The sequence below is a fragment of the Gekko japonicus genome, unplaced genomic scaffold, assembly GCF_001447785.1.
Source record: "Gekko japonicus isolate JY-2015 unplaced genomic scaffold, Gekko_japonicus_V1.1 scaffold589, whole genome shotgun sequence".
Lineage (NCBI taxonomy): Eukaryota > Metazoa > Chordata > Lepidosauria > Squamata > Gekkonidae > Gekko > Gekko japonicus.
The window spans coordinates 442,011-469,978 of record NW_015163105.1 but is presented as its reverse complement, the minus strand read 5'-3'; the positions used below and the strand labels follow the sequence as shown (position 1 = coordinate 469,978).

Genomic DNA, 27,968 nt, shown 5'->3' with positions numbered 1-27,968 from the left:
CTTCCAAACTTCAGTGATTAGGAAGAAGGGTTTCCAGAATTTATTTATTTATTCCCCCCCCATTTTTACGATGTTTATTAAGAGGAAGTATAATATATCAAGAAATATAATAACTGCAGAACAGTATACAACTGTCCTGAAAATCCAAAATTACAAAGTTAGTCATCAATACAGATTTTTACAACATACATCAACAGTCATAACAAACTAAGTTAGTACTAAATCTGATCACCTCTACATAGATGCTATGTAAGCTATGATTCCCATAGAATTGAGTCAAGTTTAAAAGATAACATCTTCAGGAGTCTGCTGCTCTGATTCACAAGTTATCTTTCTCTCTCTTTTTAGAAAGGGAGAACTGATTAAGGTACTGGGTTTACACTCTGCATAATGTTGGGGTTTATGACCGGTTTCCTTATCGATATTCGCGACTCACTTTCTTATTTTTTGCAAACTTTTCATCCTTGTCCAGACCCGATGTGAAATGGAGAAGTACCTGACGCCCCAGCTCCCTCCCATTCCCACCCTTCACGAGCATAAAAAATACCGGCGAGACAGTGCCTCGGTGGTCGACCAGTTCTTCACTGACAGCGACGGGTTGCCTTACAGCATCAACATGAACGTCTTCCTCCCCGACATCACGCACCTGAGGACGGGCCTGTACAAACCGCAGAGGCCGCCGGTCCCCCACATCAAGACGGAGCCTGTCAACGCCTTCAGCCACCAGAGCGAAACTGTCCCTCCCGGCCCCGGCTCGACTCAGGCCCTCCCCGAGTTCACGAGCATCTTCAGCTCCCACCAGAACCCCGATGTGAACAACATCTTTATCAAGCAGGAGATGCCCACGCCGGATCTTCACCTTTCCATCTCGGCCCCCCAGCAGGGCCAACTCTATCAGCTCCTCAGTTCTCCGGATCTAGATATGCCGAACCCGACCACGCAAGCCGCGGTGATGGACTCCCTCAGCAGCGTCTCTATGTCATCCACCATGGCGGGCCTGAACACCCTGTCGCCTGCGATGCCCCAGACGACGATGAAGCCCTTCCAAGGGATCCCTCAGTGCACGTACACCATGCCAAACCAGTTCCTTCAGCAGCAAGCCCCTTATTTCCCGCCTTCTCCCCCCAGCTCGGAGCCCGGCAGTCCAGACAGGCAAGCCGAATTGCTACAGAATCTGACCCCCCCTCCGTCCTATGCCGCCACCATCGCGTCCAAGATGGTGATTCACAATCCCAGTTTGCCTGCGAACCTCCCAATGAATACGCCCACCATGCCGACGGTCAGATACAACAGGAGGAGTAATCCCGACTTGGAGAAGAGACGCATTCACTACTGTGATTATCCTGGTAAGTAATTTTTTATATCTCTACCCCCCTATCCATATCTATCTATCCCAAACTGTTGCTCTGCCATAAAACTGCTTCCCTTCTCCAGGCAGATTAAATATCACTTATTGTTGGTGTACTCAGCAAAACTGGGGGGGGGGGGGAATTGAGGAAACTTTTTAATTTGGCGTTCCTCCAAAAAAAGTCTCAGGGCAGTTTACAGTGTTTTACACCTCATACACAAACAGTTAAACAGCATGATGCATGGAGCAGTACAATCCTAAAAAGGTTTACCCAGACAGAAGTCCCATTTTATTCAGCGTAGTTTACTCCCAGGGAAATATTTTTGGGATTGCACCCAGTTACCAACATCAGACTGGGTCTGACTATTCCGTTGGGTAGGGGCCACCACAGGAAAAGCTCTGTTTCTAGCCAACAGAGATGGGGATTTTGATTAGAGAAGCACATTGAGAGAGATGGTCCAGTAGAGATGTGGGACCCAGGCCACAAAAATCTTTATATGTAAGAATCGGCACCTAGGGTTGAGTTTGGTAACTAATCAGCTACCAGTGAAGTATTTGTAGCGGGATGTTGTCTGTGTACTGTGCCAGGCTCCTGGCTTCAAGCGGGCTGCCTGGTTCTGTGCCAGTTGCAGCTTCTGAATTGTCTTCAAGGGCAGCCCTATGCAGAATGAGTTACAGTAGTCTAGCCAGGATGATTCCTAGCACGGCTCCCTTTTGTAGGCTATCTGTTCTCTTGCAGAAAGCATTTTTAAGATAGTTAAACATGCCCCAAACCAGAATTCTGGATCACTGAATAAATGCTCTCGGTAGTTTCATTTTGGCCTGGTTTAAAAGAAGCAACGGATCACAGATTAAAACTGTTCTGCTTCAGATTTCGGGTAGAAAACTGCAGTGTTTTGTAACGTTCTCCCTGAGATGGAGGAATCCCTGCACAGAGAAGATTCAGTTCTTCTGTCTGATTTGTCACAGTTCTGCCATGTGATCTGCTGTTTATGTCAACCAGGCTTTTCACATGGTTTGATCCGAAACAGCTCCCAACAGAGAAATACTGATGACAGAATTGTGTGGGAGTTAGGTATCTTCCGCATGGAGGAGCGTTCTGTCCCTTTTCCTGTACCCTGGACCAAACTTTTCTTCCATGGACACAGTTCTGATCTTTTAATAGGGCTTTTTATGCCCCCATCCTGTTCAGCTCATGCCATTTAATTTGGCATTGCGCGTCTTGAGTCTTTTTTGGACGCTTTGAGCAGGAGTCCTCTATTCTTGCCCTTAGCTAAGCTCTTTATACCTTTTGCTTGATGAGAGGCGTTGTCAGGATGCAAACTGACGACGAGAGGAGGAGCTTGTGTTAGGAGTCCCACCTTCTCTCTAATGTCATGCTGTAGGCAAGGCAGTTTGTCTGAGATATTGGGCCCGTGTGCCCTCTGGTGTGGCTTCTGACCCTGAAATTTATTTACGTATGCCCACCTTGCTCCCCCAACAGGAACCCAAAGCACCTTGCAACGTTGCGTTCCTCTCCTCTGGTTTATCCTCACAACAGCCCTGCAGAGTAGGATATGCTCAGAGGGCGTGGTAAGCCCAAGGTCACCTAGTAAGCTTTCATAGCAGAGTGGGGATTCGAGCCTGGGTCCCCCTAGTCAGACGCTAACCACTGCACTACATTCCATTCGCATTTAGCCCGCTTGCCTGTTGAGCCTCCTGAAACCCCAGAACCGTCAGCTGGAAGCCGATGCATTTAAAGTGCAGCGCTAACCAGTTACCCCCTTCCAAGTCTCTTGAAATCAGTGGTCTTGGAAGGGTGTAACTCTGCTTAGGATCGCACTGTTAGAGAGTCGGTTGGTAAAGGCATTTCTTAAAAGCACGCAATTGTATAATTCCTTACTGAACTATGTCTCCCCTGATATGTAACGCTGCCCTACCTGGTCTGTAAATGGCTGCTACGAATCTTAATTGAGTCACTCAGCATAACACAGGTGTAGTTCAACACACTTTGTGGAAAAATTGGCAAAACATGCAGTGTGGAAACAGAAGGAGGGGAAGCATACTATTGTGGAGCAATAATAGAAATATTTTCTTTCTAATTTTAACATTAGTTGTTTTTAGCTCTTGAATGGAAGTTCTGTTATGTGTATGGAAGTTCTATATATGGACATACGGTATATGTCAGCACTAGGAGTTGTCCTTTTGGTGTTAACTGGCAATGGAATTCTAATTTGACATGCCAAAGTTTTGAGTAACTTTCTTAATATAAAGCCCCGTCCTCCTCTAGAGCGACCAGCAAGCATGTTAGTGGATTGTGTACAATTATACAGTAATATTTTGAGGACGTGAATGCTCTCAGCTGATATGCCTGTTCTCTCTTTCTGTCTTAGGTTGCACTAAAGTATATACGAAGTCTTCCCACTTAAAAGCACACCTGCGGACTCATACTGGTATGTGTTTACCGTGTTTTAAATTTTGTGAGTTGCACATCCTATAAATATAAATTGGCCCTCTTTCTTTCTGCTGCTTTGCTTGGAAAGGTTTCCACTTGGTTTGTTTCAAGCTGAGAGGTATAAATCAGCCAAATGGAGCCGTTAATAAAATGAAAACCGACACTTTTGAACTTCTTAAAATAAGGAGGTTTAATTTGAGCAGTACGTAAATACCCCCTTTGAAGCAGTACCCCTCCTTCCTTCCCAAAAAAACACTTTATAGCAGAATTGTGCTTTTTGGTGAAGGGCAGCTCTCCTTGGTTTCATGTACATAAAAATGAAGCGTGCGTTGGAACGTGGCTTAGCTAAATTTAAGACTTGGCCGTCTCTCTGCCCTGTTTTGTTTTGAAAAAAACAAGTTTCCCAGCAGTTAATCCTTTTTTTCCAGAATAGTCCCCAAATGGCTATTTCCTCGGCATTGAACATTACCCGAACATTAAATAGACGTGTAATTCTTTTAGGAAAGTCATTTTATTTTATGATGAACGATACTTTTAAAAAAGTTACATGATCGCATTAGGGTGTGACCGTGTATGCACGCCTCTATGCATGTGCTTGTGAAATTAATCGGCCTCTTTAGTATGTGCTGGGCGACTCAAGTCTTCCATTGCTGCTGTCTTTTATGCCTGTGGAGTAGATTGCAGAGAAGTGGCTGTGTTCGTCTGTCATAGCAAAATAAAACAAAAAAATCCAGTGTCACCTCAAAGACTAACATAGTTTATTTCTGTATGAAGTTTTGTGGGCCACAGCCCTGTCTGACGAAGTGGGCTATGACCCATGAAAGCTCACATTGAAATCAATGTTGTTCGTCCTGAACATGCCATGGGGGAGTAGAGCCGTCTTTGAAGTGTTAAGAGTGCCTTGGATGGCTAACTGTATGTTCTGCGGAGCACTGTTGGTCACGGCCCCATGATAAAAAAAATAGTTGCTTAAGATATGTGGTTAAATGGTTCACTTTGTAAATTTACATTAACGCTCATCCTTGAAATTCAAAAGAATGTTTATAAAGCGTCCTTGCTGTGGAAGTCCTGCTGTACAGCTTCAAAATCTTTCTGCTAAAACAAGGATTTCAGGATACGCAGGGCGAACTCTTAGAGCCGGTGTGCTCACCCTCTTATTTGAGCTCTTCTGGTTTTTTCAAGACTGCAGCCTGCCCTTTTTGTAATTTTTATACGTATTGGAATTATGCTGTACAGCTAAAATGGCTTTTTTAAAAAAAAAATCTGGTTTTTAATTGAGGAAAGATCTGAGATGCATTTAATCTGTGCAACAAGGCCTCGTATTCAGCACTTTTGCTCATTGTTGGAACGGCTGAATATCTTCAGGCGAAAATGTAACTATGGAAATGCTGCTTTGATAAATGAAGCCATTATCTATAAAAGAGAAGATTAAAAAAAAAATCTGAAAAGCAATTGGGCTCTTTACCGTATGCATTTGGGAGCGCAAAATATCCACCCGGACAGCAGGCTGCCTGCTGCGTCTCTGAATGATTTGCTGCTCTGGTTCTTTGCCTTCTAATCAGCCTTTGCAGCATCTGGGTAATTTTGCTGCATCTCTGCATTAGGTATATTTGGCTTATGTAGTGGCTCCCGACAAGAGCGCCTTAGAAGAGGGTGCCCACTGCATGCTTGAGTGACTGCTCAGGGATTGCTTCTTTCCAAGCAGGAGAAAAGCCCAGATTCATGCAGAAACAATCGGGCAGACTCATTTGAACGCCACAAGTTTACTCTTAGCCACTGGGAAAAGCAACCTGATCTGTGGCATCAGGGACATGTGGTTCCATTTTCAACTCAGAAGAAGAGCGCCTTTGCCCTCTTGAATCCAAGGAACTACGTATGCTCAAGAGAATTTGTTTCTTCGGTCTACTTACCGTAATGTTATAAGCCATAAACAATCAGGCAGACTGGCAAGAAGGGCTCTGACATTTTGCATGTCGTTGCTGTGTAGAAGTTGGAGCCTCAAGGTTAAGACTTGGGGTGTTACTATTTTATTGTTTCTCATCCACATTTCCTTAACATTTAAATATCCCGTCACATACAGGCAAGTAGGCCAGTCCTGTGGGTCACTGCACCGTGCTTTTAATATGCTGCCTCCCTCACGTGTGTCTGTTCCCTAGTAAGGTGATTTAAAACAGTGCAGTGGGTATATCAAAGTTAGTCTGGTTCATAGAGACGAAATTTCACTTCAGATAAAATGGGGGGTGGTCTTAAGCAATGCTCCCTCTAAGCTGTGGAGTCTTGTGAGCAAAAATTCTACTTTGTGAGCGGCTGGCATTAAAGTTGTGAGGGAGCGATTTGGCTACTGCATACATTAGTTTGCTCTGGAGCCCTCCTTCCTGAGCTGAGACAAAAATGTGTGAGCTGGAGGCTATTAATCTGTGAGCTAGCTCACACTAACTCAGCTTAGAGGGAACACTGGTCTTAAGTATATTATTCGTTTCTCTGCATCAGATGTTTTACCTCAGTATGGAGATTGGTTGTGTTCAGCAACTGCAGTTTTATGTAGGCTATGTTATGCTATGGCATGCCTCCTTTTGTGAGGGCTTTGAGTTTTATACTGAACCTGAGGTAACTTTGCATTTCAGTGATTTTTGGATGGAAGTACCAAAAGGGCTGGAATATAGAAGGGGCGGGAGTATCAGTTCTTGGCTCCAGGAGATTTATGGTGTGCAAATGTTTGTACAATTTGAAGCCAAAGGGCTTGTAAGTGCTTGTGTGCGTGTTGTAAATGTCTTAATAATTGACTTATCGATCCCCTGCTAATTATCAGCTCAATCTGATTCTTGGCTGTCAATAGTTTTTTCAATCTTTCCAGGTTTTTTTGTGAGTTGCTTGGTGTTTTGCATTGTTTTTACCTGCACATTGTTAAAAGAATCTGATGCTGTCTTTTAAATTGTGCACACGTTTTGCTTTTGCAGGTTTTTATTTTCTTGTTTTTTTACCATTTCCTTGTTCTTTGTAATTATTGCCTTTAGCCATCTCACAGATATTTATGTGAAGGGGCAGGGAGAAATCTTTTGAGATACATAATGTGGATTTTGGTTGTATTCTGCCATTCTGTTCCGCTTCCTCTGTCCCATGTATAGGATGGCAGCATAGGACTTGGGTGAATATCTCAGGCAAATACAGGCTTCCAGTTCATTATAAACTCGAGCGACAAGTATTAGAAGGCCATGGGGCTCTGTGCTGAAAAGCAGATTGAATAGTGAGGCTTAATTTGGCGCACTCTGCATAATATCCTTTCATTCTGTGTACCCATTTGACTTGTAGAACATTTTTTTTTTAAGTGCTGTGCAGGAAAACTGTAGCTTGAAAGCTTTAATAAATGCAGGTCGTGAAACGCAGGTTATTAAAGTTTTGTGTGATACTCTTTCCAATCCCCTTGGGGGTTAGCAGGGCCTGTTTATCTGGCTCGACCTGTTCTGTAGTATCTGTGGAGGACCACTGGTTGTTTTCTCTCTTCCTAACAATCCATCTTAAAAACCAGCTGAAATAATTTCTCTTATCCACCCTTCTCAGCAATCTGTCACTTCTAAAATAAAAAGACCCTCCAGCCTCAATCTGTCTGCTTTTTTAGAAGTCAAAACAGACCCTTCCACTTCTCCTCCCTTTGTGTTTAGAAGCCTGTGTGCCTTTCATAGTATTTATTTAACAACCTGTCTCCACCTGAATGGCTTTCAGGGAGTTTAATGACATTCTTTTCAGAGCAAACTTAAAAAAAAAAAAGCAGCAAGCAGTGGTGAGAGATGGAATGTAGGCATCGGCCTGTTTCTACATTTGGATAGGAATGGGAATTTATCAACTGCAAGAAATAAAGATGTGGGCAAGGAACCAAAAATACTTTACAGCTTGCTTTGGAGGGGATGGTGAGAATGGTGTGGGTGAAAGTCCCCTTGAAGCCCTAACAGCTAGCTGTACGGTAACGTTCTCATCCTGCCCTCACTTCAAGGGGGCTCCAGGTGGTGGGGCTCCCCATTTCCCCCCTCACAACAGGCCTTTGCGGTGGGTCAGATTGAGAGTGAATGGCCCAAGGTTGCCCCGTGAGTTTCATGCCCGAGTGGAGATTAGAATCCGGGTACCCTAGAGTTCCGTGCGCCTTGGTGTTTAGTCATGCCGGCCACATGACCACGGAAAAGTCTTCGGACAGCGCTGGCTCTTCGGCTTTGAAACGGAGATGAGCACCGCAACCCTAGAGTCGGACTCGGCTGGCTTTCGAGCAAGGGAACCTTTACCTTTACCCTAGAGCCTAGTCTGGTGAGCGAACCCTGCTGGGTTCTCTGTTGCTAAGGTGCCAACTTTTCGGTTTGGTTTCTGTAGCTATTCCTTTAACAACAGGTTGATCCGCTGTCTCCTCCCGTGGTCAGTTGGCAACCCAAGTTTGGGAGGGTAACTAAGGAAGAAGACTGTGAGCCTGCTCAATGCCACGAATACTTTCTACCTGGCCCGACACTTCTCAGTGATGCGGCCTCCATATAGTACAGATTTTTTTCTTTTATAACTGGCATTATGCAATCAACTTCAGTGGTGACCAAAAAAAAAAAGCCTATTCCCGGGGTACTGTGCCATAAACCGTCAGTGACTGGGATGACTAGAACTGGCTTGTCAGAAACCAATAAAAGGAAGTTAATTGTGGTCTTTTATAAATAGTTAACTTTCTTGTCATGGTGTATGCATAGAAGTTTGAATACAGCCGGAACGTTCCAAACAAAGTCAAGGCTGCGCCCATAGTGGCTTTTTTTTTTTTAACAGGGTTTAGGCCGGTGCTTAATTTCTGAAAAGAAAATGTCTGTCACACAGTCCCAACTTGTGACACACCAAGCCAAAGCTTGCCGCCCAGTATACCTCCTCCCTGTTTGCTGTGGTCTCAGAGAAGCAACAAAAAGTTTTTTTTAATTTAGTTTCTTGTGGGCAAGATATATAGCTGGTGTGCACAGTTTTACTGGTTTGCTCAGGCCCGAAACCCTTTCCCCTCAGAGTGGGATGGGCGGGGTATAAATATAATAAATAAATTAAAAAATAAATAAATTGTTACTCTGTTGGCACTGAGGAGAATGCTAAGGCCATCGGCTCATATTCAGAGATTTTTCTTTTTGTGTTGTGAGGCTACAGGTTTTTATAGGTCCCTTTTAATGGGGAGTTATATTTTCAACTGACTCCCGTCCACCATTGTCTGTTCTCGTGTAGGAAGTTCTGGACCAGCCTGTTGGCTTTCTGAGCAGACATGTTCTTACGATCACATGCCTCTTTGCCATTAATAGGTCTGCAGTTAATGCTAGAAAGCATTTCTTCTATCTATAGATATAGCTTGTATTTGCTGTTGGGAAATGGAAACCTTTCAAGAGAAGAGGCGCCATTTTAACAAAATGCTCACATTTTTCCTTGTTTCCATTTGTTTTTATTCAGGCTGGGGGGCGGATCCGAAGCCCATCTGTTGCCCTTCCCTGCCCCAATTAATTCTTCAGTGTTTTTTTAATGCCCAGTCATCTTTTTTGCTTTGATTATCTTTACCCACCTTTTGTTCAGTTCCCCCCCCCCCTTAAAATGTCTCTCCGTTTTAATGTCTGGTCTTTAATCTTCTTCCTCTTACGTTTCTGCACCAGAACTGGCTGGATTCCGTCTCTCCTTTGCATATTGTTTCGTGTGGTCATAGCGTAAAGGCAGGAGAGAGCGGCCGTATCCTCCCAGTGGAGGGTTCCCCTCAACTATTTGACCACTTTCCATAGTCTCAAGAATGCAAAAGACACACAAGTCTGGTGTACTGCAGGGAAGGTCATGGTGTCTTCATAAGTTCTTATTCGACCAAGCTACTGGAGCGAGGTCTTGTCTGGGGCAGTGTATGTGAGTCTTGTCAGCAGGTATCTCACCTGTCCTTCGTAACTGACTGGGAGTCACATCATTCTCTGCTAAAACAGTTCTCCAAAGATGCTAATCTCATGTAAAGATTCTCTAATTTCAATGCCAAGTCATAGTGTGTGTGCGCAAACTTTCCACTCACAAATAAATCTGAGGCATGGAATATCCGATTTTTAATCCACGGTACCCTAGATAACATCTGAGAAGAATAACTACTGGCTAGCCCGATCTTGTCACATCTCAGAAGCAAACCAGGGTCAGCCATGGTTAGTACTTGGACAGGAAATTGCTAAAGAAGTCTAGGGCTGCTGTGCAGGGGTAGGCAATGGAAAGCCACCTCTGAACATCTCTTGCCTTGAAAACCCTATAAAGGTAAAGGTTCCCTTGCTCGAAAGCCAGTCGAATCCGACTCTAGGGTTGCGGTGCTCATCTCCGTTTCCAAGCCGAAGAGCCAGCGCTGCCCGAAGACGTTTCCGTGGTCATGTGGCCGGCATGACTAAACACCAAGGTGCACGGAACGCTGTTACCTTCCCACCAAAGTGGTCCCTATTTATCTACTTGCAATTTCTTGCTTTTGAACTGCTAGGTTGGCAGGATGAAAACCCTATAGGGTCTCCATAAGTCAGCCGCAACTTGATAGCAAAAAGCAAAAAGTTTAAACAAGTTTAACTATGTGAACACAGGTCTGTGTTTGAGATGGAGAAGTAATACTCTTTCACTATGAACAGGGGTCTCTTGTCTACCAGACTATGTGAGACTTGTTTTATGTGCGAATGTCTGCTCATTCACAGACCTGCACATCCTAATCTCAGATAAAAATAGAGCATTTTGCTCCTTTTGTTCTTTAGATGGAAAAATTCCTGGCTTTCAGCTTATTGGATCGTCAGCCATTCTTACCTTGTTCAGGTGGGTTTCTGTTCAGTTGTTATGCCTTGAGGGTGTTTCACCTTGGATATTAAAAATGTATTTCTTTCCTTGATGTGCAAGAATGCACATACATGATCACACAGTCCTGATGAGAATTACAGGAGGAAAAATGGATCAAACGTTAAAGTAGCATCACTGCCATGGAATCCAACAGACTTGAACACACAATGTTGAAAAGCTTGTAGGCAGCAATGCCAAATGCCTTGGTGCCCTTTCTCAATTACCTGTATAAATTTGTCTCTTGCTTGGCAGGGAAACGGGGAACACGAGTCTTGTGCAACAGCTTCATCTTGAATGTGATTCAGTTTTTCAAGTTTTCCCTGAATGACTGCAGGCAGTGTTGAGTTAGATTAAAGATGACCAACTGGCCAGATGTGGCCCATAAGACATCCCCCCCCCCTTGGACTCGCCAAATTTTAATCAATGTGATTGGCACAGTTCTACTCTTAAAGGGAAGTAAAATGTTGTAAAAGCTCTCCCTCTGCACTATTTTATCTGCCTTTATGAGATCTTGTCTGTGCTCAGGAATAGCACTGCATGTTGCATTTCTGAAACGTGGAAGCTTTTACCATATGCCGCTTCCTCCTTGTTATGGATCTAAGTTGGCACAGTCGGCTGGCATAGTCAAGATGCACCACAGGTTCCTGGTTTGCTGTCTGGGGAACAGAGCAGACCCCAAGAGTTCAGCGGCATACCCCATCCCTGTTTGTTCTTCCGTCTCATTTGTATCCAGTTACTTGTCTTAGAAACCAGTCTTGTTGTTTTTGGAACAGGAGTGCTATAGGAGGCTTATCAAGAGCTGTTCATGTATATCATTCTCTCTTTATTTGCCAACATTAATGCGACGTTGCCAGCTTCGGCTGAGGCCCCTCTTAGTTTGTGCAGCCCAACGACGTTTTGTTTTTAATTAAATGCCTAATATGTCTCCTGAAAAGCTGTCACTCGCTCTCTCGGAGAAGGATTAAGTGAGCTTCAGTTTCAGGATATTTGATGCCTGATAAGGAAGGCTCTTTTGAGCTGTAAACACAGTTCATTCCGAAAGCGGCCTTACAAACAACAACCCATGGCCTTTGATTTGCAGGAATTGCCAGCAATTAACACTTTCCATTATTTGCTTAGAGGATTCTTAGCTCTGGCTCGTTTTGAAGCTTTTCTTGTCTCTCGCTGGCAGAGTTATATATTCTCAAGGCAAGCTGTCCCATGGCTGTTTACTTGCTGATGTACACCCCCACCCACTGAGGAGAAATTGGAAACGTTTCAAAATAGAATGCCCCCAAAGTTCGGATAGCTGAAGTGCACACTCTTCTTAGTTAAAATTGAAGGCACTCATCACTGTGTACGTGTAAAAGCACAGTCCAGTGGCAACCCCAGCAAGGGTCTTTCAAGACAAGCCCTGACTCTGCTTAGCGTCTGAGATCTGAGAAAACGGGCTATACCATCCCACCTTCCCTCCCACCCATCACTCTTACATTTGGGGAAAAAACTAAGCGATCTCCACTGCGCCTCTTGTGTTTCTCCATGAGCCACTGATTTGGGTGTGCCTCCTGACTGCACGCAAGCGATCCCAGCATGTCAGCTCATACAGAGACGCAACGGGAAACATCCTCCCCAAAGCAATGCTCCCTCTAAGCTGTGAAGTCTTGTGAGCAAAAATTCTACTTTATGACCTACCGGCATTAAAAGCTGTGTGAGCGAACGATTTGGCTATTGCATAAATTGGTCCGCTCTGGAGCCATCCTTCCTGAGCCAAGACAAAAATGTGTGAGCCAGAGGCTAAAAAGCTGTGAGCTAGCTCACACTAACTCAGCTTAGAGGGAACGCTACCCCAAAGTGGCTGTTTTGTACCTCATCGCGGTGCTGGTATGTGTTGAGTGATCTGCTTGTACCTGGTGCAGAGGAATTAGCACAGGTTCAGTAGTTGGCCTTCTCTGTGGTTGGGTTCTTTGGGATCACAGAAGTCTTACTTGTATTTACTTCTCACAGCGTGCAGTTTGGGAAATGCTTATTTAGATAATACCGGGCCCTGAGTCCTGAGAATGTCAGTTAGCAGTATTCCTGCCCTGTTAGATTCCATTGCATTGGTGATTCTCAGACTTTCGTACTGTACCTTTTGGGGACCAGCTTGTGCCGTAGTTTCACACACTGCATTTCATGGCCTGTTTTTGCACATTCTGCAGAGGCAAAGGCCTCATTTGCTTTCGAGCCTCCCAGAGCTTCTTGGCTCGCCCTTTTCCTCTTGCCTCCTGCCCGCACCTCTGAGAGAGTGGGGAATCCACTTCTGCGCCCCACCACACAATTTGGGAAACGGTGAAATGTATTTGTCGTTCTCCAATCAAAGGTCTTCGAAAAGCGGTTTTTGCTGAATGGGATCTTGATTTTTCACCCCCTCCCTTCGATTGAAGTGAGTTTTTAGTGTGTCCGGCATAATGGATGGAGGATCTCTATAAACGTAACTATATAAAGATGTTAGCTCTGTGCCACAAAGTGCCATCTTCGAAGCTTGAATTGTGAGAACGGGACAGCACAGCTGAGCAGCTGTGGAACCCGTACTGTACACAAGAAACCATCTCCCTCTATCCAGGACATAAAAATATACATGCCAGATGGTGTGGATTTATTACAGATCCTCTTCTGAAAAATTTGACAGTCCCTTTTGTTTGCATGTCTGGGGGAGAGAGACTGCTTCTAACTCTTAATGTTACGCTAGGAAGAATTTGCACGCCAGTTGAGACTCTCCCGTAATCTGGGGCTTTTACCAAGCAACTCCTGATAGAACGGGGGGTGGGGGGGGTGGGAGCAGGGTAGAATCCTGAAGGAACGTCTGTTTAGTTAACAAGCATATTCTGTGGTAAACAGAAAGAGCAGTATTAGAAACATGTAGAAAGTAACAATCTACCCCAAAAGGCAGTTGAGAAGACAAAAAGAGTATATAAAACTATGAATTGCTAACTAATATGGTTGGTCTCCATGCTTACCATTAGCGAAATGAGGCTGCCCATACAAATTAATTTTTCTTGTGTTGTCACTAAACAATTCGCCAGACAGCCCTGATAATGTGTACAGCCCATTTTCTTGTGTCCTGTAAATTGTAGTAATATCTTCAGTGTTTATCAGATTACGGTGGCTGGCTTTACATACTTGAGGCCATCAGCTTTCCACCCCTGGTAACACCTGTGAGGTACTTCCGTTAGAGGACTAATAGTTTGCCCAAAGGGATGAGATTTAAAACAGAACAAGGATTTGGATCCAGGTGTCCTCAGTCAGTGTGATGTGTGGAGGAGGAGGAGGAGGTGGTACCCCTCCCTTCACTACCCAAAGGAGTCTCAGAGCGGCTTACGTGAGCTTCTTTCACGTGCTTTGTGCCCCTCCCCGGACTCCCACCAGTTGCCAGCACTGAGTGGGCAACCGAACCACCAACCCAAATGCAGCTCAGCAGCTGTGGTCTCCGGCGGGGGTGGGTGGGCCCCAACAACCCTCCTGTTTTTGAAGAAGAGAAGAGATTGGATTTATCCCCCGCCCTTCACTACCCGAAGGAGTCTCGGAGCGGCTTACAAACTCCTTTCCCTCCCCCTCCCCACAGCAGACACCCAGTGAGGTGGGCGGGGCTGAGAAAGCTCCGGCAGAAACGGCTCTTTTTCAAGAACAGCTCTTATCAGAACTATGGCTTGCCCAAGGTCATCCAGCAGCTGCGAGTGGAGGAATGGGGAATCAAATCAAACCCAGTTCTCCCAGGTTAGAGTCTGCGCCCTCAACCACTACACCAAACTGTGTGATGGGAGGTGGGCAGTTCTGGCCCCGTGCTACCTGTCACGGTTTGAGGGAGGGAGAATGCTTTCTGATTCTTCAGTGCCACTGGTTTGAAGCTGGGTTTTTGGGGGGCTTGTCAGCAAGAAGATGGTTAATAGGGTTGCCGTGGCCCTTCTGACCACTCGCATGGGGTGGGGGGATAGGGTTGCCAGATCCAGGTGGGGAAACTCCTGGAGGTTTGGGAGCGGCACCTGTGGAGGACAGAGACCCCAGTGAGGTACAGTGCCATAGCCTCCAAAGCATCCATTTCTCCAGTGGAACTGATCTCTGTAGTCTGGAGATGAGCTATAGTTCCAGGGGATCCCCAGGTACTAACTGGGGGATGTCATTCCTAATGGTTAATGAGCAGGCAAGCGTCTCTAATACTTGTTTTCTGCAGTGTTCAGATACACGGACTTACTTCCTGGTTATTTCTAGAGCATCTTCATCCTGGGGTGAAAAGAAGGGCCCCGCAGGCCTGGCCAGTAGGGCCCCCCCCCCAGTGTGAGTCAACTATATGCCTTCTGAATAACCTGCCAGGCCACATATAAGTCAGTGTGCAAACTCCTCCCTGAAATGGTTTTGAAAGCAGCTTTTTAAGAACAACCCTCACCTCACGATGTCCAAGAGCCATTCTAGAATGTCACCAAAGTAGGGAATTGGAGCTAGCTGTCAGTTGCGTGACTACAGAGGGAGCTTCTATTTTGGATGGTTTCGTAAGCCCGGCCTGCGCAGCACACACCATAATAATGTTTGTTTGATCAAAAGCCTTTTTTTTTTTCTTCTGTATAACACACCCAAAAATAGACAGACCCTGCTCCGTACGGTTATAATCCTTAATTTAGCCTGAAATGAAATGAAAAGCTAAAAAAAGAAGGGCCTGAAAGTAATTAGACACAGGGCAGCTGAAGTAAGTCTTAAGGCCTTTCTCTCTCTTTTTTTTTTTTTTGGAAAGAGGAGAATCTAGTGAATATTGTCTGGTAAAGATAAGGAGCAGTAAAAGAGAAACCGTGTGAAGTCAGGGAAGAGAAGCAGGTTTAAGCTTCCTCTTGACCTGAGCACCCTAAAACTTATAATTTGATTGGGCTGTTTGTAGAAGTGTTTGCGCATGCACACCGTTTTAATGTTTAATTGACTTGAATCTTGCCTTCTCATTCCCCCCCCCCCCAAAAAAAACAATATTCCTGTGAATTACAATGTTCTCCTTCCACTTCTTTAAAAAGGGGAGCGGGTTTAACCCAAAGACTCAGAATAATACTATATAACAATAAAATACTGAATGTTGGTTCTGTGGTGTATGTAAGGGCTGTCAGGCAGGTGGGGCCTAGGGTTGCCAACATCCAGGTGGGGCCTGGAGGTCTCCCAGAATTACAGTTAATCTCCAAGCTACAGAGAGAGTTCTCTTGGAGAAAATGACAGCTTCAGAAGGTGAACTCTATGGTATACCATGGATTCTATATGAAATCTCTCCCCAGATTCCCCCCCTCCACAGGAACCGCCCCCAAATCTCCAGAAATTTCCCTGGATGGAATTGGCAGCCCTAGACTGGAGCCAGATCTTTTGCTGCTGTTGCAGTTCTAAGGTGGGAAAGGAAGTATTTTATACTCTCTCGTCCAGCCCACAAGACAGAAGAACCTGAGGTTTCTTGAGACTCAGCATGGATACAAAAATCAAGTTGCTCTGCTGTCAAGTATTCTTCCAAAGGCTAAGCCTCATACTTCACTATGTGAAACCTATTTTTGCAAGCAGAGAAAACAACAGATTGTGTATTTATATATAGTTCTTGTCCAAAGCACCCATAGGGTGCGTTCAGACGGGGCGTTTCACCCGGCATAAACTGCACCGGTTCCAACCGGCGCAGTTTATGCCGGCTGAAACGTGATCACACTTACCTCCTGTTTGCGGAGCCCATCGCTGTATGCCCGTTCACACACAGCAGGCGTCGGTGTTGTTGGGTTTTTTAACTCAGTTTGCGCATGTGCGTAGGCAGCCATCCACAGAATGGCGATCTTCGCGCATGCGCAAAACACCCCGTCCAGAAAAGCATGCCCTGAAGAGAGGACTTACCTTTAAAGTTTAAAAAGCAAACTGGCCTCCCTGAGGTCCCGGACTCCTCTAAAACCTTAAACTAAGGACCTTTTCTTTTCTTTTTTTTTAAAACAAACGCCGGGGCGAAGCTTCGCCCAAGCGCATACTGCCGACCTAACAAAAAAAATGGTGGGCAAAAATCGGAAGCCTCGGGCTTCCGAACGGAAGTGGCTCTACAACGGTGGAAAGCGATCAGACGGGGTAAAGCGGTTACAACCATTGCACTCAGGGTACCACCACTTGGGGACCTACTGGCAGAATACAACGGTTTAAAGCTCTTTGCAACGGTTATGGACGGAAGATGTTCTACGTGTGAACGGCGGTAAGTACACCGATTCCAACTGGCACCTGTACCGTTGTAAATGCCCCGTGCACCCATAGTGTGCCACATACGTTGTTCCTGTCACCCTGACAGCAACCCTGACAGGCAGGCCAGGATCTCTGCCCCTATTAGAGATGTCAGAACGGTGCTGAAACGGCAGTTAATGTGTGATTTGTATGAGGCGCACCCAGCGACCTCTTGGGATGTCAGGAGCATCATAGTTTCATCTCAGTCAGTTGCAGTATTGATGAAAGATTTTGCCTTCATTCCTCAAAATCTGCCGCTTTTCTTTCAGACACGTCAGTTTGTGGTTTCCCTCTCAGAAATTGCCTGGCTCCTGTTAAAACTGTTCTTGCTGGGACTCATTCCTTTGCTATTCTGTCCCCTTACCAAAGAAGGCGGAAATCTCCTCAGAGCAGAGAGCCAATATTTGGCTTATATTTGTGACACTGACGGCAACATAGATGGGGAACACACTAACTATGGCATGGCAGTTGTGGTGGAATCCTACAAACTAGACTGAGTTCCAAAAAGGTTCAAATTTCTAGTCCTCATGTTTTGGGAAATAACCCGAGCCATGCATTGTGAGGTTTTCATAAATGGAGGGTTGTGGTGGAATCCTGCAAATTAGACTGAGTTCCAAAAAGGTTCAAATTTCTAGTCCTCATGTTTTGGGAAATAACCCGAGCCATGCATTGTGAGGTTTTCATAAATGGTGGGACAGGGTTTCTTGGAGGGGGAGCAGAAATGCCCCTCCCCAGCCTTTGTGTATATACTTCATCTACCTTCCAAGTCCCTTCCCTCTGTCAAATGTTTTTTGTTCCAGGCTAGGGATGCCAGCCTCCAGGTCAGACCTGGGGATCCCCCGGAAATATAGCTCATCTCTAGATTATAGAGATCAATTCCCCTGTAGAAAATGAATGTTTTGGATGGTGGATTCTGTGGCCTTGTACCCCACTGAAGTCCCTGTCCTCCCCAGACTCCATCCCCGAATCTCCAGGAGTTTCCCAACCTGGTGCTGGCAACTCTACGCCCTCATCCCTTGTCCCGGGGGGACGGACAGATGGTCCGGGCAACCCAGCTTCTCTTATTTGACGAAAATGCTAAGAAAGTATTCCTCTGCTTACCGCCACACCCAGGTTGCTTCCCTTAGAATAAAATCTAGGGATCAAAAGCAAGGCAGATGGCTTCTAACGCGAACCCCGATGTTGGGAATCCTGGTTGCCGTTTCTTTGTTTGCTAATGGTAGAATTCTATCGCCCATGACAACATTCATTGTTGATAAAACAACATCCAAAGCTGAAATTATGATATCATTTACAGGGCAAAGTATGTAACGTATTTTTAGTCTATCTCAGCATGGTTCAGGAGCTGAAACCAAGGGACAGGCGGTACCATGGCACCAAGGAGATATATTTATGAACTAATGTTGGATATGGTGTAATGATGGAATACCTGGATACGGGGGGTACCCTATTCAGTAGCGTTCGTTTTCACACAGATTCTTTTCACATTTCCTTATCCACAGCACCTGTAGTTGCTCAATAAATAGATTTCCCCCCCTCCTGCACTCCCCCACCCAAGTTTCATTTTCTTATCTGTCTTGTTCTAAAGCGATTCCAAGCTAAATGTTGGTGTTCAACCAACAATTTTACATAAATGTATTCCCCGTGCTGTCCAAACTTCTCTTTTCTTTTTGCTTTGAGAAAATAAATCTTCCTTGCAAGCAGCAATGCAGATGAGCAGTTTGAAGAACTCGAAAAAACACATTTTGTGATCTCCTGAAGCCTAACAAAATATTTTAAATCTGTGAGATTGGAAGAAGATGATGCAGAAATCCAATTAAAGTTATGAAAACCCCCCCCCTCCTGTTGAAACATAACTTAAAAGGAAAGCAGTTCTGTTTTCCCAGAAGTGCTGTGTATAATATTTCTGGCTTTGGAAGAAAGGGATGGAGTGTTCCTCCTTGGCCAGGGTTTGGTACCAGCTTCCTCCATGCTGTTTTAGCTGAACAGTGTTGACATTTTAACAAATCCTGTGGAAGCAGTTTTGAAGTGGAGGAGGTGTGCTGGTTTCTTTTTCTTTCTTTTTAAAAAAGAAACCCTTTTACAGTGAAATATCTGTTTTAATACAGAAACAGTGTTCCAGAAACAGAGTTCCAGCGCAGTTGCATTTGACCGATGGCATTCTTGGGTTTCACGGTCTCTCCCATGTTCATTCTAAATTTCTGGAGGAAAATCAAGTATTTTTCTGAAACTTTGCGGCTTCTGTATTTTGCACAATCCTTAAGTAATGCAAGAGTCACTTAGCTGTAAAGCCTGTGCAAGTAGCGAAGAAAGGATTCAGTGTCCCTTTGCTTTTTAAGCAAATAAATCTTGTTAACCTCGGATTCCTCTGCTTCTTAAAAACTAGGCATAGCAAAAGAAATAGAGTAAGTTTTAAAATAACTTGAAACAGTTCCTGCTCTGGAACTTGGGCCAGGTTCCCCCCCTCCCCTTTCATCTAAATGACAGAGAAGTATGTAGAAATGTACGAGAGTTACTCCCAAAGTGTGTCCTTCTACTCGTGTACTGCAATCCTAAGTAGAGTTGACATCCTTCCAAGTTCATGGAAGTCTAGCACATTGAAAGGGTCTAATTCTGCTGAGGATTGCAATATTAAGACTGTTTACTTTCTCCCTCTTCCGTTCACTCTGCAGTTATCCTCCATGGTCTTTTTCTTTCCAAGAAAACCTTCTAAGTTGATCTGTTAACGTTCTCCCCCCCCCTCCCAGTACTACAGATCTTTACTACTAAATGGAAAAGTAAGAATGAAGGGATATGTAAAGAACCACAGTCATGGGTCTGAACAGTCTCTTTCTAGGATTCAGCTAAATCCATAAAGGGCGCGTGTGAAAAGTAATAAGGCTTTTCTTATTTAATGATGTACGGCTTGAAGGAGCTCTACTGTGGATGGGGATTTGGTCAGCCAGGTTTCCGTCGTCATGGTCTGATTTGCTTCTGTAGTTAGCATGTGATAGGGATCTCAGTTGCACAAAAATATACTTTTCCATAAGATAGTAAACTTGTGTCTGGACTGTACTAAGGTTTACATGACAGAATGCTCCCCTGGGATCGATCGATCAGGGGTCATTTCGTAGAAAAAGAGCTAGGGGAACTCATTAGCATAACTCATTAGCATATGCCGCACCCCCTGACATCAGGGGCCCGGCGGTGGACCTGCAAGGCCGGTGGGAGTGCGAGGAAGCCCCGCCAAGGCCCTCCCTGGCCCCAGGCAGGCAGGGGTGGGGAGAGGCGGGGAGGAAGCAACTTACCCTCTCTCTTCTCCTGCCTCCTCCTGGCTGAATGAGGGCTGGAAGCGGGGCGACCGGAAGCAGGGGGCGGGGCTTTGTCATGTGCCCCGCCCCCCTGCACCTCACCCGGGGGAACTGCGTTCCCCCCCGAAATGACCTCTGTCTGTCTATCATCTGTCTATCTTCTATCTATCCTATCCGGCTAAGCCAGAACTTTCGTTCCCAAGATGGAAGGAATCCCGTAGCATTCTCTCAAGGGAGTCCCAAGGCATGCGCCTGGATATTGGTGTCTAAAGAAGCATTCCTTGTTTTGTAGGTGCTCTGCTAAAAAGCTTCATTTGCAATAGCGTGATTGTAAGAAATGCTATTTGAAATAGCATTTGTCTGGTCCAGACCAGTGGTCCATGTGGTTGACCATCCTGTCTCACAGTGGCCAACCAGTCACTCTGGAGGGCCAACAACAGGGTTAGGGGCCAAGCCCTTTCCCTGGTATTGCCTCCTGGCACTGGTATTCCGAGATTTACTGCCTCTGAACGTGGAGGTCCCCATTAGTTGCCATGGCTAGTGGCCACCGATAGATCTGTGTGTCTAATCCCTTGGCTCATGGCTATCACTACCTTATCTGGCAGCAATTTCTGCCTCTTAATCACTTGCTGATTAAATCCCCTGTGATTCAGCGCTTCTCTGTGAATTTGATCCATGTAGTTGTGATGACTTCTCTGAGAAGTCATTTACTCTTTCTCTGCCTTCAGATCCCTCTTCAAAACCCACTTCTTCCATAAAGTCATTGAATTTCTCCATTGGTTCCCCTCCCTCCAGCAAACTGAAGCCGAAATCTTTCACGATTTCACAGAAGTCACATTGGAACAACATTGGTTCTAAGTAAGCATGCACAGAACTAGCCTGTGTATCTGCGCACACCTATCACCAGTTGACTTTGTTTCTCTCTGTTTTTTGTCTTTCATTGATCTGGAAATATAACTTGTAAGCTTTACAGAGCAAGGACTTGGTGTTGTACACTCTGCAAAGCACCACGGACACCACTCTTGCATCTATTTCCTTCAAACACATGCCTTCTTCATGCACGGCCGCATTATAAATGGTGATACAATATGGCTGTTTTGGGCAGAAGAAGAAATTGGATTTATACCCTGCCCTTCACTACCCAAAGGAGTCTCAGAGCGGCTTACAAACTTGCTTTCCCTTCCCCTCCACACAACAGACACCCTGTGAGGTGGGTGGGGTTGAGAGAGAGCTCTTTTGAGAACTTCTCCTGAGAGAACAGCTCTGACAGAACTATGGCTTGCCCAAGGTCATCCAGCAGCTGTAAGTGGAGAATCAAACCCGATTCTCCCAGATTAGAGTGGGAACTGGAAAGGGGCACAGAGGGAATGTGTGGTGAGGCAAGTGGCCAGTGAGGACAAAGAATGGGATTGTGGTAGAAGGACTCTGCCTTGGGAAATGTTTTCCCTTTCATTACTGCAGCCTAGCTTTTGCAAATGTCGGAATTGTTATTTGCTTAGTATATTTTTATCCAGCTCCTTCCTTCCAAAGAAGGGCAGTGCACATTGTTCTGTCCCCTCCTTTGTTTTATCATCACAGGAGCCCTGTGAGGTAGGTTAGGCCGCGGGAAGTGGCCGGCCCAGGACCACCCAAAGCACTTCATGGCAGAAGGGAGATTGGAACCTGGATCTCGCAAACTGTAGTCAAACACTACACCACACTGGTGGTAAACCTGTTTCTGGGCAACAGAATCTTTAGATTACAAATGGCAACTCTTTATGACTGAATTCTCCATTCAGAAGAACCCTTTCTACTTGAGAAGCTGGTATGTTGAGGAAAAATTAGGCTAGAACCCTTCTTAACAGGTGGTTTCCAAGGAGGAGGGAATGATTTTGTTTGAACATCAACTCGCCCGGTGTTAGTGGTACAATCCAGAAACAAGTTTATCTCCTACTCTGCAGTTTGAGTCTAGGCTCTAAGATGATATGTATTAAAAAAGCTTTTCACAACTATGGTCAAAAGGTTGTCTTTTTACTATAGAAATGGTGGATCTCTTGATACAGATAGAAATTGGGCCGTTTCAACATAACGTTCTTGTGTCTAATTGAACAAGCTCCTTGTTAGTGGTGAGAGAGAATATTTCTCCCCATCCCAACCTTTCTATGAATACTCTTCTCATCATTTCAACAAACATAGTTATGAATTTTATAGGTGTGCTTAAAAATATCCCCACTTAAGGCACTAAATTAAACGGACATATATTTAGCGATCGGTGACAACATGTTCCAAACCAACTGTTAAAGCTGTGTAATTAAAAATCTAAATTGGGCACTTACATAAATCTGTGGTGAAAAATTTCAGAGGTGTTAAGTATCATATGTGCCTGTTGAAGTCGTTGGGAATTGCAGGTACTTGTCACCTCTGAATATCTGGCTAGTTGCGCTACTTGATGTAGGCCACCGATTTGGAAGCCTTTTCCTTGGAGATGGCTTGAAATGGTAAATAACTTTGTATACGTCAGTCGTACTCACCCGCACACCTTTTAATCTATTATTATCGTATCGTAAACAAATCTCAAGATTTTGGCATGGAGTTTTTCTTCTCGCGACCCTCTTCTAACGTACCAAAAATATGTTGCCAGATCTTGTGTGGGTGGAGAAAAGCTTTTAAAATTTCAAAACCAAATAAAGAAGGGCCTTCTAAGCAATGAAGAACATGATTTCTATGTAGCTCATCTATAGCCTCTCTCCTTGGCTTCTAGGTATGAAGATTCTATAACATTTCCCTTCAAATAGTCACACTTGCGTGTAAGCGGTGCGATTGGGATTGGATCCCAACCAAGTTTAGCTGGATCGGGGCCTTTGTGTTTCCTCTGTCCTGGCAGGTTGCTCCTCTGATGGATATCACCTGCTTCTCTGAGTAGTACGCCTCCTCCCAGGTTGTTTGGTTTCTGTCCCTAAAGCAGAGGGGTCGAACTCATTGTTACGAGGGCCGGATCTGTCATAAAAGTCACTTTGTCGGACTGGAGCATGTGTGCCACAAACATAATGCCAGGTACCGGAGATAATAAACTGTATAAAGCACACCAGCTGGTAAGCTCCCAGGTTGGTGTATCATCACTGCAAGGCCCCGTGAAAAACCCGTACGGGCAGACTGTAGAGCTAGTGGTGCAGCACTGGGCAGACACTCCCACGCGGCTTGACTGCTGCAGACAAGGTTGTTCTGCCATGCTGAAGCCATAATCAGAGTGGCTCCACCCACTTCCCTGAGCAGTCTCCTGTTCACTCCCCTGCACTAGTTGCTCGCGGGCCGCATAAGAGCCCTGGATGGGCTGGTTCTAGCCCCGGGCCTTATGTTTGACACCCCTGCCCTAGAACATTCTCAGCCCAGTCTTGAAGTTGTTCTGCAGGTTCACAGTGAACAAATTTCAGTTGGAAAAATGGAGAGGAGGGTTTGAGTTCAATATTTTTAAATTAATTTAATTTTTTTTAAAAAAATGCAGTAATCTTTGCAACAGTCCTGCGAGGAGGGGTGGGACATGGAGCTTTCCATGTAAAGTGGTGACTTCTACAGCATCCAGCACCCTGTTCAGGATAGGTGTGCTGAGGTAGCCAAGTTTGTACCAGTTTGTCTGTCTGTCTGTCTCTCTCCACAATTGTGTTTGTAGAAAACTACTTTCAGATTACCTAAATAAGCCACATAGTGCCATTTTATATGCCACCATACTTTATTTTATATCGTTTTACTGCTGAAAAATATAGGTAGACAATAAGAAAGTCTTGCATTCCCCCTCTCCCCTCCAAATTCTGGTTTTACAAACAAGATTTCACATCCCCCCCCCCCCCCCCCATGGCTTCAAAAGCTTCAAAAGTGCTAGGAAGTTTTACACTTCTCTCTCCAGTGTTGCCCCCCAACTATTAGTCCCTTTCACTCCTGCCTACGCATAAAGAAAATATAATTGGTATGAATCTACACCTGTGGTCATAATGTTATCTAGGACTACCAGTCAGCCAGTGTTCCCCCTAAGCTGAGGTAGTGGGAGCCAGCTCACAGTTCTTTAGCCTCCGGCTCAAGTATTTTTGCCTTAGCTCAGGAAGCACGGCTCCAGAGCAAACTAATTTATGCAGCAGCCAAATCGTTTGCTCACAACTTTAATGCCACTCGCTCACAAAGTAGAATTTTTGCTCACAAGACTCCACAGCTTAGAGGGAACATTGCAGTCAGCCAGGGTTTTAGTGAAATTGTATTCTGTCATGTGCTCCATATTTGGTCCAAAAAAACAGTGGATTCTGGATTCTGTCGGGTCCCATCCAGAAAAACAGTGTTTTTGAAAATAAAAAATCTGGCAGCCCTAGAGGCATACCCAGACCCAGATGCATATGTGTCTGGATACCATTTTTTAAACACCAGATGCTTGGAACAATCCAGGGAGAGGACTGTTCCTTTCACTCCTGACTCATAACTCTCCCAGTCATACTGGCATCTGGATGACCAGTGTGGGAAACAGGATGCTGGACTGGGTGGACCTTTGGTCTGCTCCAGCTGGCTAGCTCTTTAAGTTGACTATCCTCTGCCTGTACCTGGATAAATGGGGTCCCAACTGTGCATAGCTAAATATAGAAAAACCACAATAGAAAACTTCGCACAGAAGACCCAAGAACCCTTTGGAAGACTGGAAGCCAGGCTGAGGCCTGCCCCCTTGCATTTCTTCCGGGGGCCCCTCCTTCCCTGGCTGGTCCAAAAATTGTATTAATGCAATTAACTTTGGTTTAATTAGCTGTGCCTCCCCCTCGAGGCCCCTCCCCTAGCTACGGGCTGCTGGGAGCTACAGCAGAGTGATTTTTGGCCCACATGGGCAGGCTTATCTACTCTGGTTTGGGAAATTCTTGAAGATTTGGGGTAGACCCTTGGTGTTGGGGAATGCCCTGCAGTCCACCCTCCGAAGCTGCCATTTTCTCCAGGGGGGAACAGATCAATGTCGTCTGGAGATCCAAGCCCCAATGCATGGATAATATTGGAAAGCCCCAATATAGCAACCCGAGAAAGGGCCTTCTTGGTTGTAGCACCTAAACTTTTGAAATGCTCCTCAGGGAAATTCCTCTGTCTCCCTCTAGTGGTGTCATTGGGTGAAGACTTTTTTTGTTCGATTTGACATACCACCCATAATAGTTAATTGCCCCCCCCCCCCAGTATTGTTTGTTATGCATTTTTATTGAGCTATTTTGAAAGTTTTAAATGTTATTGTTAATTGTTCAGATGTTTTAATGTCTTTTATGTCTGCCCCCTTGGGGACCCTGATTGGGTGGAAAGGCAGCACAAAAATGTTTTAAATAAACACATTAAAGGAATCTTGGGGTGGGGGTGGGGTACGTGTCCTCTGTTAATTGGGGTGGAATCTTGCTTGGGATGGCGGGGTGACTGACGGGTCTGCTTCTGCCCTTTCTAGGAGAGAAGCCATACAAATGTTCCTGGGAAGGATGTGACTGGAGATTCGCTCGCTCCGATGAGCTGACCCGCCACTACAGGAAGCACACCGGAGCCAAGCCTTTCCAGTGCGCCGTGTGCAACCGCAGCTTCTCCCGATCTGACCACTTGGCCCTGCACATGAAGAGACATCAGAACTAGGGCCAGCCAGGGACTTCCTCCTCCACGAAGGCTGGGGTGGTATCTATGCAACACCTTCGTAACTCGACTTCGAGTATACGGTTTCAGTTAGGATTTTAGATTTTAAGTATTTTGTGTATGAACTCTTCTTGCTTTTTAAAACAGGAAAGTAAAAAAAACAAACAAAACAAAACTGGAAATGTGTATTTTGTAATATTTATGAGGAAACAGGGGAAGACACTGTGTTGTCATACTTGGGGAAGTGTCCTGCCATTTTAAGGCTGTACAGATTTTGCTGTTCACAAGGCTTCATCTCAGGGCCACCTGCCATTGATGTATATTTTGCAGATATGGACTGGTTAGTGCCGCATGGGTATCCGCAAACAAAAGCCCCTGCTGGGATTGGTTGTACAAAGCATTTGATTTTATATATGGACACTTTGTAAAGCTGTAGTTGGACATGCGTGCAGAAGGCAGAATTTTATCGTTCTTGCAGAGTGTCCAGAGGCTTTCGCATAAGGTGTTATTCCTCTTGTCTGTGGGCATGAAAATGACTGTGAGCACTGCTACACCGCAGACTTAAACTGTTTCAATATTCCAGCCCCCTTCCCCATGGGCACTGTTTGGTGAGTTGGGAGGGGCTGGTGTTCTCTGCCACATCAAACTACAGTTCTGTGATGCGGGGGGCGGGGGCGGGGAGGAGCCTTGGCTCTAAAATTGATATAAGCTTTATCCAAGACTTGCCCTAGCTCATGTCTGCAAAATGTGATATGGGAAGTGTCCCTAAATTTAAGTATTATGTCTCAGATGCTCTGGTTATCTATATATATATATTTTAAGTGTCCTGACCAAAGCACTGTTTCTCTTATATAGACAGTGTTTAGGAAATATAACTTAATTTGAATTTGCAGCCAAACAAATATTTGAGGACAAGCCACAATTTATTTTTAATGTAAGGATTTTACTGGATTTTTTAGTACTTTTATTGTTATATTTTATATTTTTTTCCCTCTCTGGAGATAAAATTCAGAAACAGCCATAGAACAAAATGTTCTGTATGTTGCATGTTTGTTTTGACAAAGATTTTGTAAATATGCAAATCAGCTTTTAGCGTTTTATTACAGGAGAGTTTTTGTTTTGTTTTTTAGAAAATCGGCTGGAAACGTAGCGGTCATTTTACTTTGACAGCTTAATAAGGCACATCTCAAATTCAGTCATTTTAAATACCTCTCTAAATGGTACCACCTTTGCTTCCTTTAGCGAGCTAGCCCTTTAAACACTTTTCTTATCACGCAGGTGTGAGGCACTGAGTATTCAAAACAAGATTCCCCCCCCCCCCAAATATTTAAAAGGACAAAATATTTGCAATATATAAACTGTAGAGCAACTACCGGAAGCTTAAACAACAAGGGTGGGTATAACACAATTTCTTAGTATAAGCTAAGTGGACAATTGCTTTAAAACAAAGGATTGTCAATGGGTTTTTTGAATACTGAAACACTAACCTGGCTCCACGCAAGTATATTCCAATTCCATGTGGACACTGGCTTTGATCCGACCGTGGGAGTATGCAGCCTAGAGGTGTATGGCCCATGCAGATAAGCGACAGTTGCACCAAACAGCCATTGGGCGCAGGAGTAACAGCTGCTTGCATAGTTGTGCAGCTTATTTGGGAGTGCTGCATGCACAATTCCTGGATGAAGCTGGGAAGTCAAGCAAGCAAGTCAAATTGGGAAGTCAAGTATGTGTTTGCAATATCCCACCAACTAGCAATGTGCACGTGCAGAAGTTTGTTTCTATGAATGTATGGTGGTATGCAGCATTGCAGAGGGCAAGCAATACTGTTTTTTTTTGGGGGGGGGAGTCTTCTAATAAGGTGGTTGTGCAAACGCATTATAACACCGGGAGGGAAGGTCCTCTGCTCAAGAGGTCATCCAAGACCAGCAAGCCAATTTCTGCACACCCTTTGGAAGGCTGAGTTCAGACATCACACAAAACCGTCACAACTATGGTTCGCTTGTGGAACCAGATGATCACTCCAGTCCTGGTTTGCCTCAACAAATGCTGAGGTGCTATTGACTTATTTCTGTAGTTTCGGGAGGATGATAGTTAAGACTGAATGTGGTTCAGAAACCAAGTTCAGATCCTGGTTTCTGAACTTGTTTTGATGGGCCTTAACTAACCACAGTTAGTGGAATGGCCTTGGCGTTCGGTCACACTGATTGCAGTTAATTCAATTAAATCCAGATTTCTGTGCAGTGTCTGACCCGAG

The 27,968-nt window shown here is 44.9% G+C and overlaps 1 protein-coding gene across 1 annotated transcript; it reads left to right on the top strand.

The window, feature by feature from the left end:
• The first annotated feature begins 469 nt into the window (after nucleotides 1-469).
• On the top strand, nucleotides 470-26,644 carry KLF5 (Kruppel-like factor 5 (intestinal)). Its single transcript, XM_015406783.1, has 3 exons — nucleotides 470-1,346; nucleotides 3,721-3,780; nucleotides 25,539-26,644. The coding sequence occupies exons 1-3, from the start codon at nucleotides 485-487 to the stop codon at nucleotides 25,715-25,717; spliced, it is 1,101 nt and encodes a 366-aa protein (XP_015262269.1). The 5' UTR covers nucleotides 470-484; the 3' UTR covers nucleotides 25,718-26,644.
• Nucleotides 26,645-27,968: the final 1,324 nt, after the last annotated feature.

Bases quoted from the DNA above. Each gene is read 5' to 3' on its own strand.
- KLF5 (XM_015406783.1), top strand. From the start codon at position 485: ATGGAGAAGTACCTGACGCCCCAGCTCCCTCCCATTCCCACCCTTCAC. The intron at 1,347-3,720 runs GTAAGTAATTTT...TTTCTGTCTTAG, and splicing joins TCACTACTGTGATTATCCTG to GTTGCACTAAAGTATATACG. The intron at 3,781-25,538 runs GTATGTGTTTAC...TGCCCTTTCTAG, and splicing joins ACACCTGCGGACTCATACTG to GAGAGAAGCCATACAAATGT.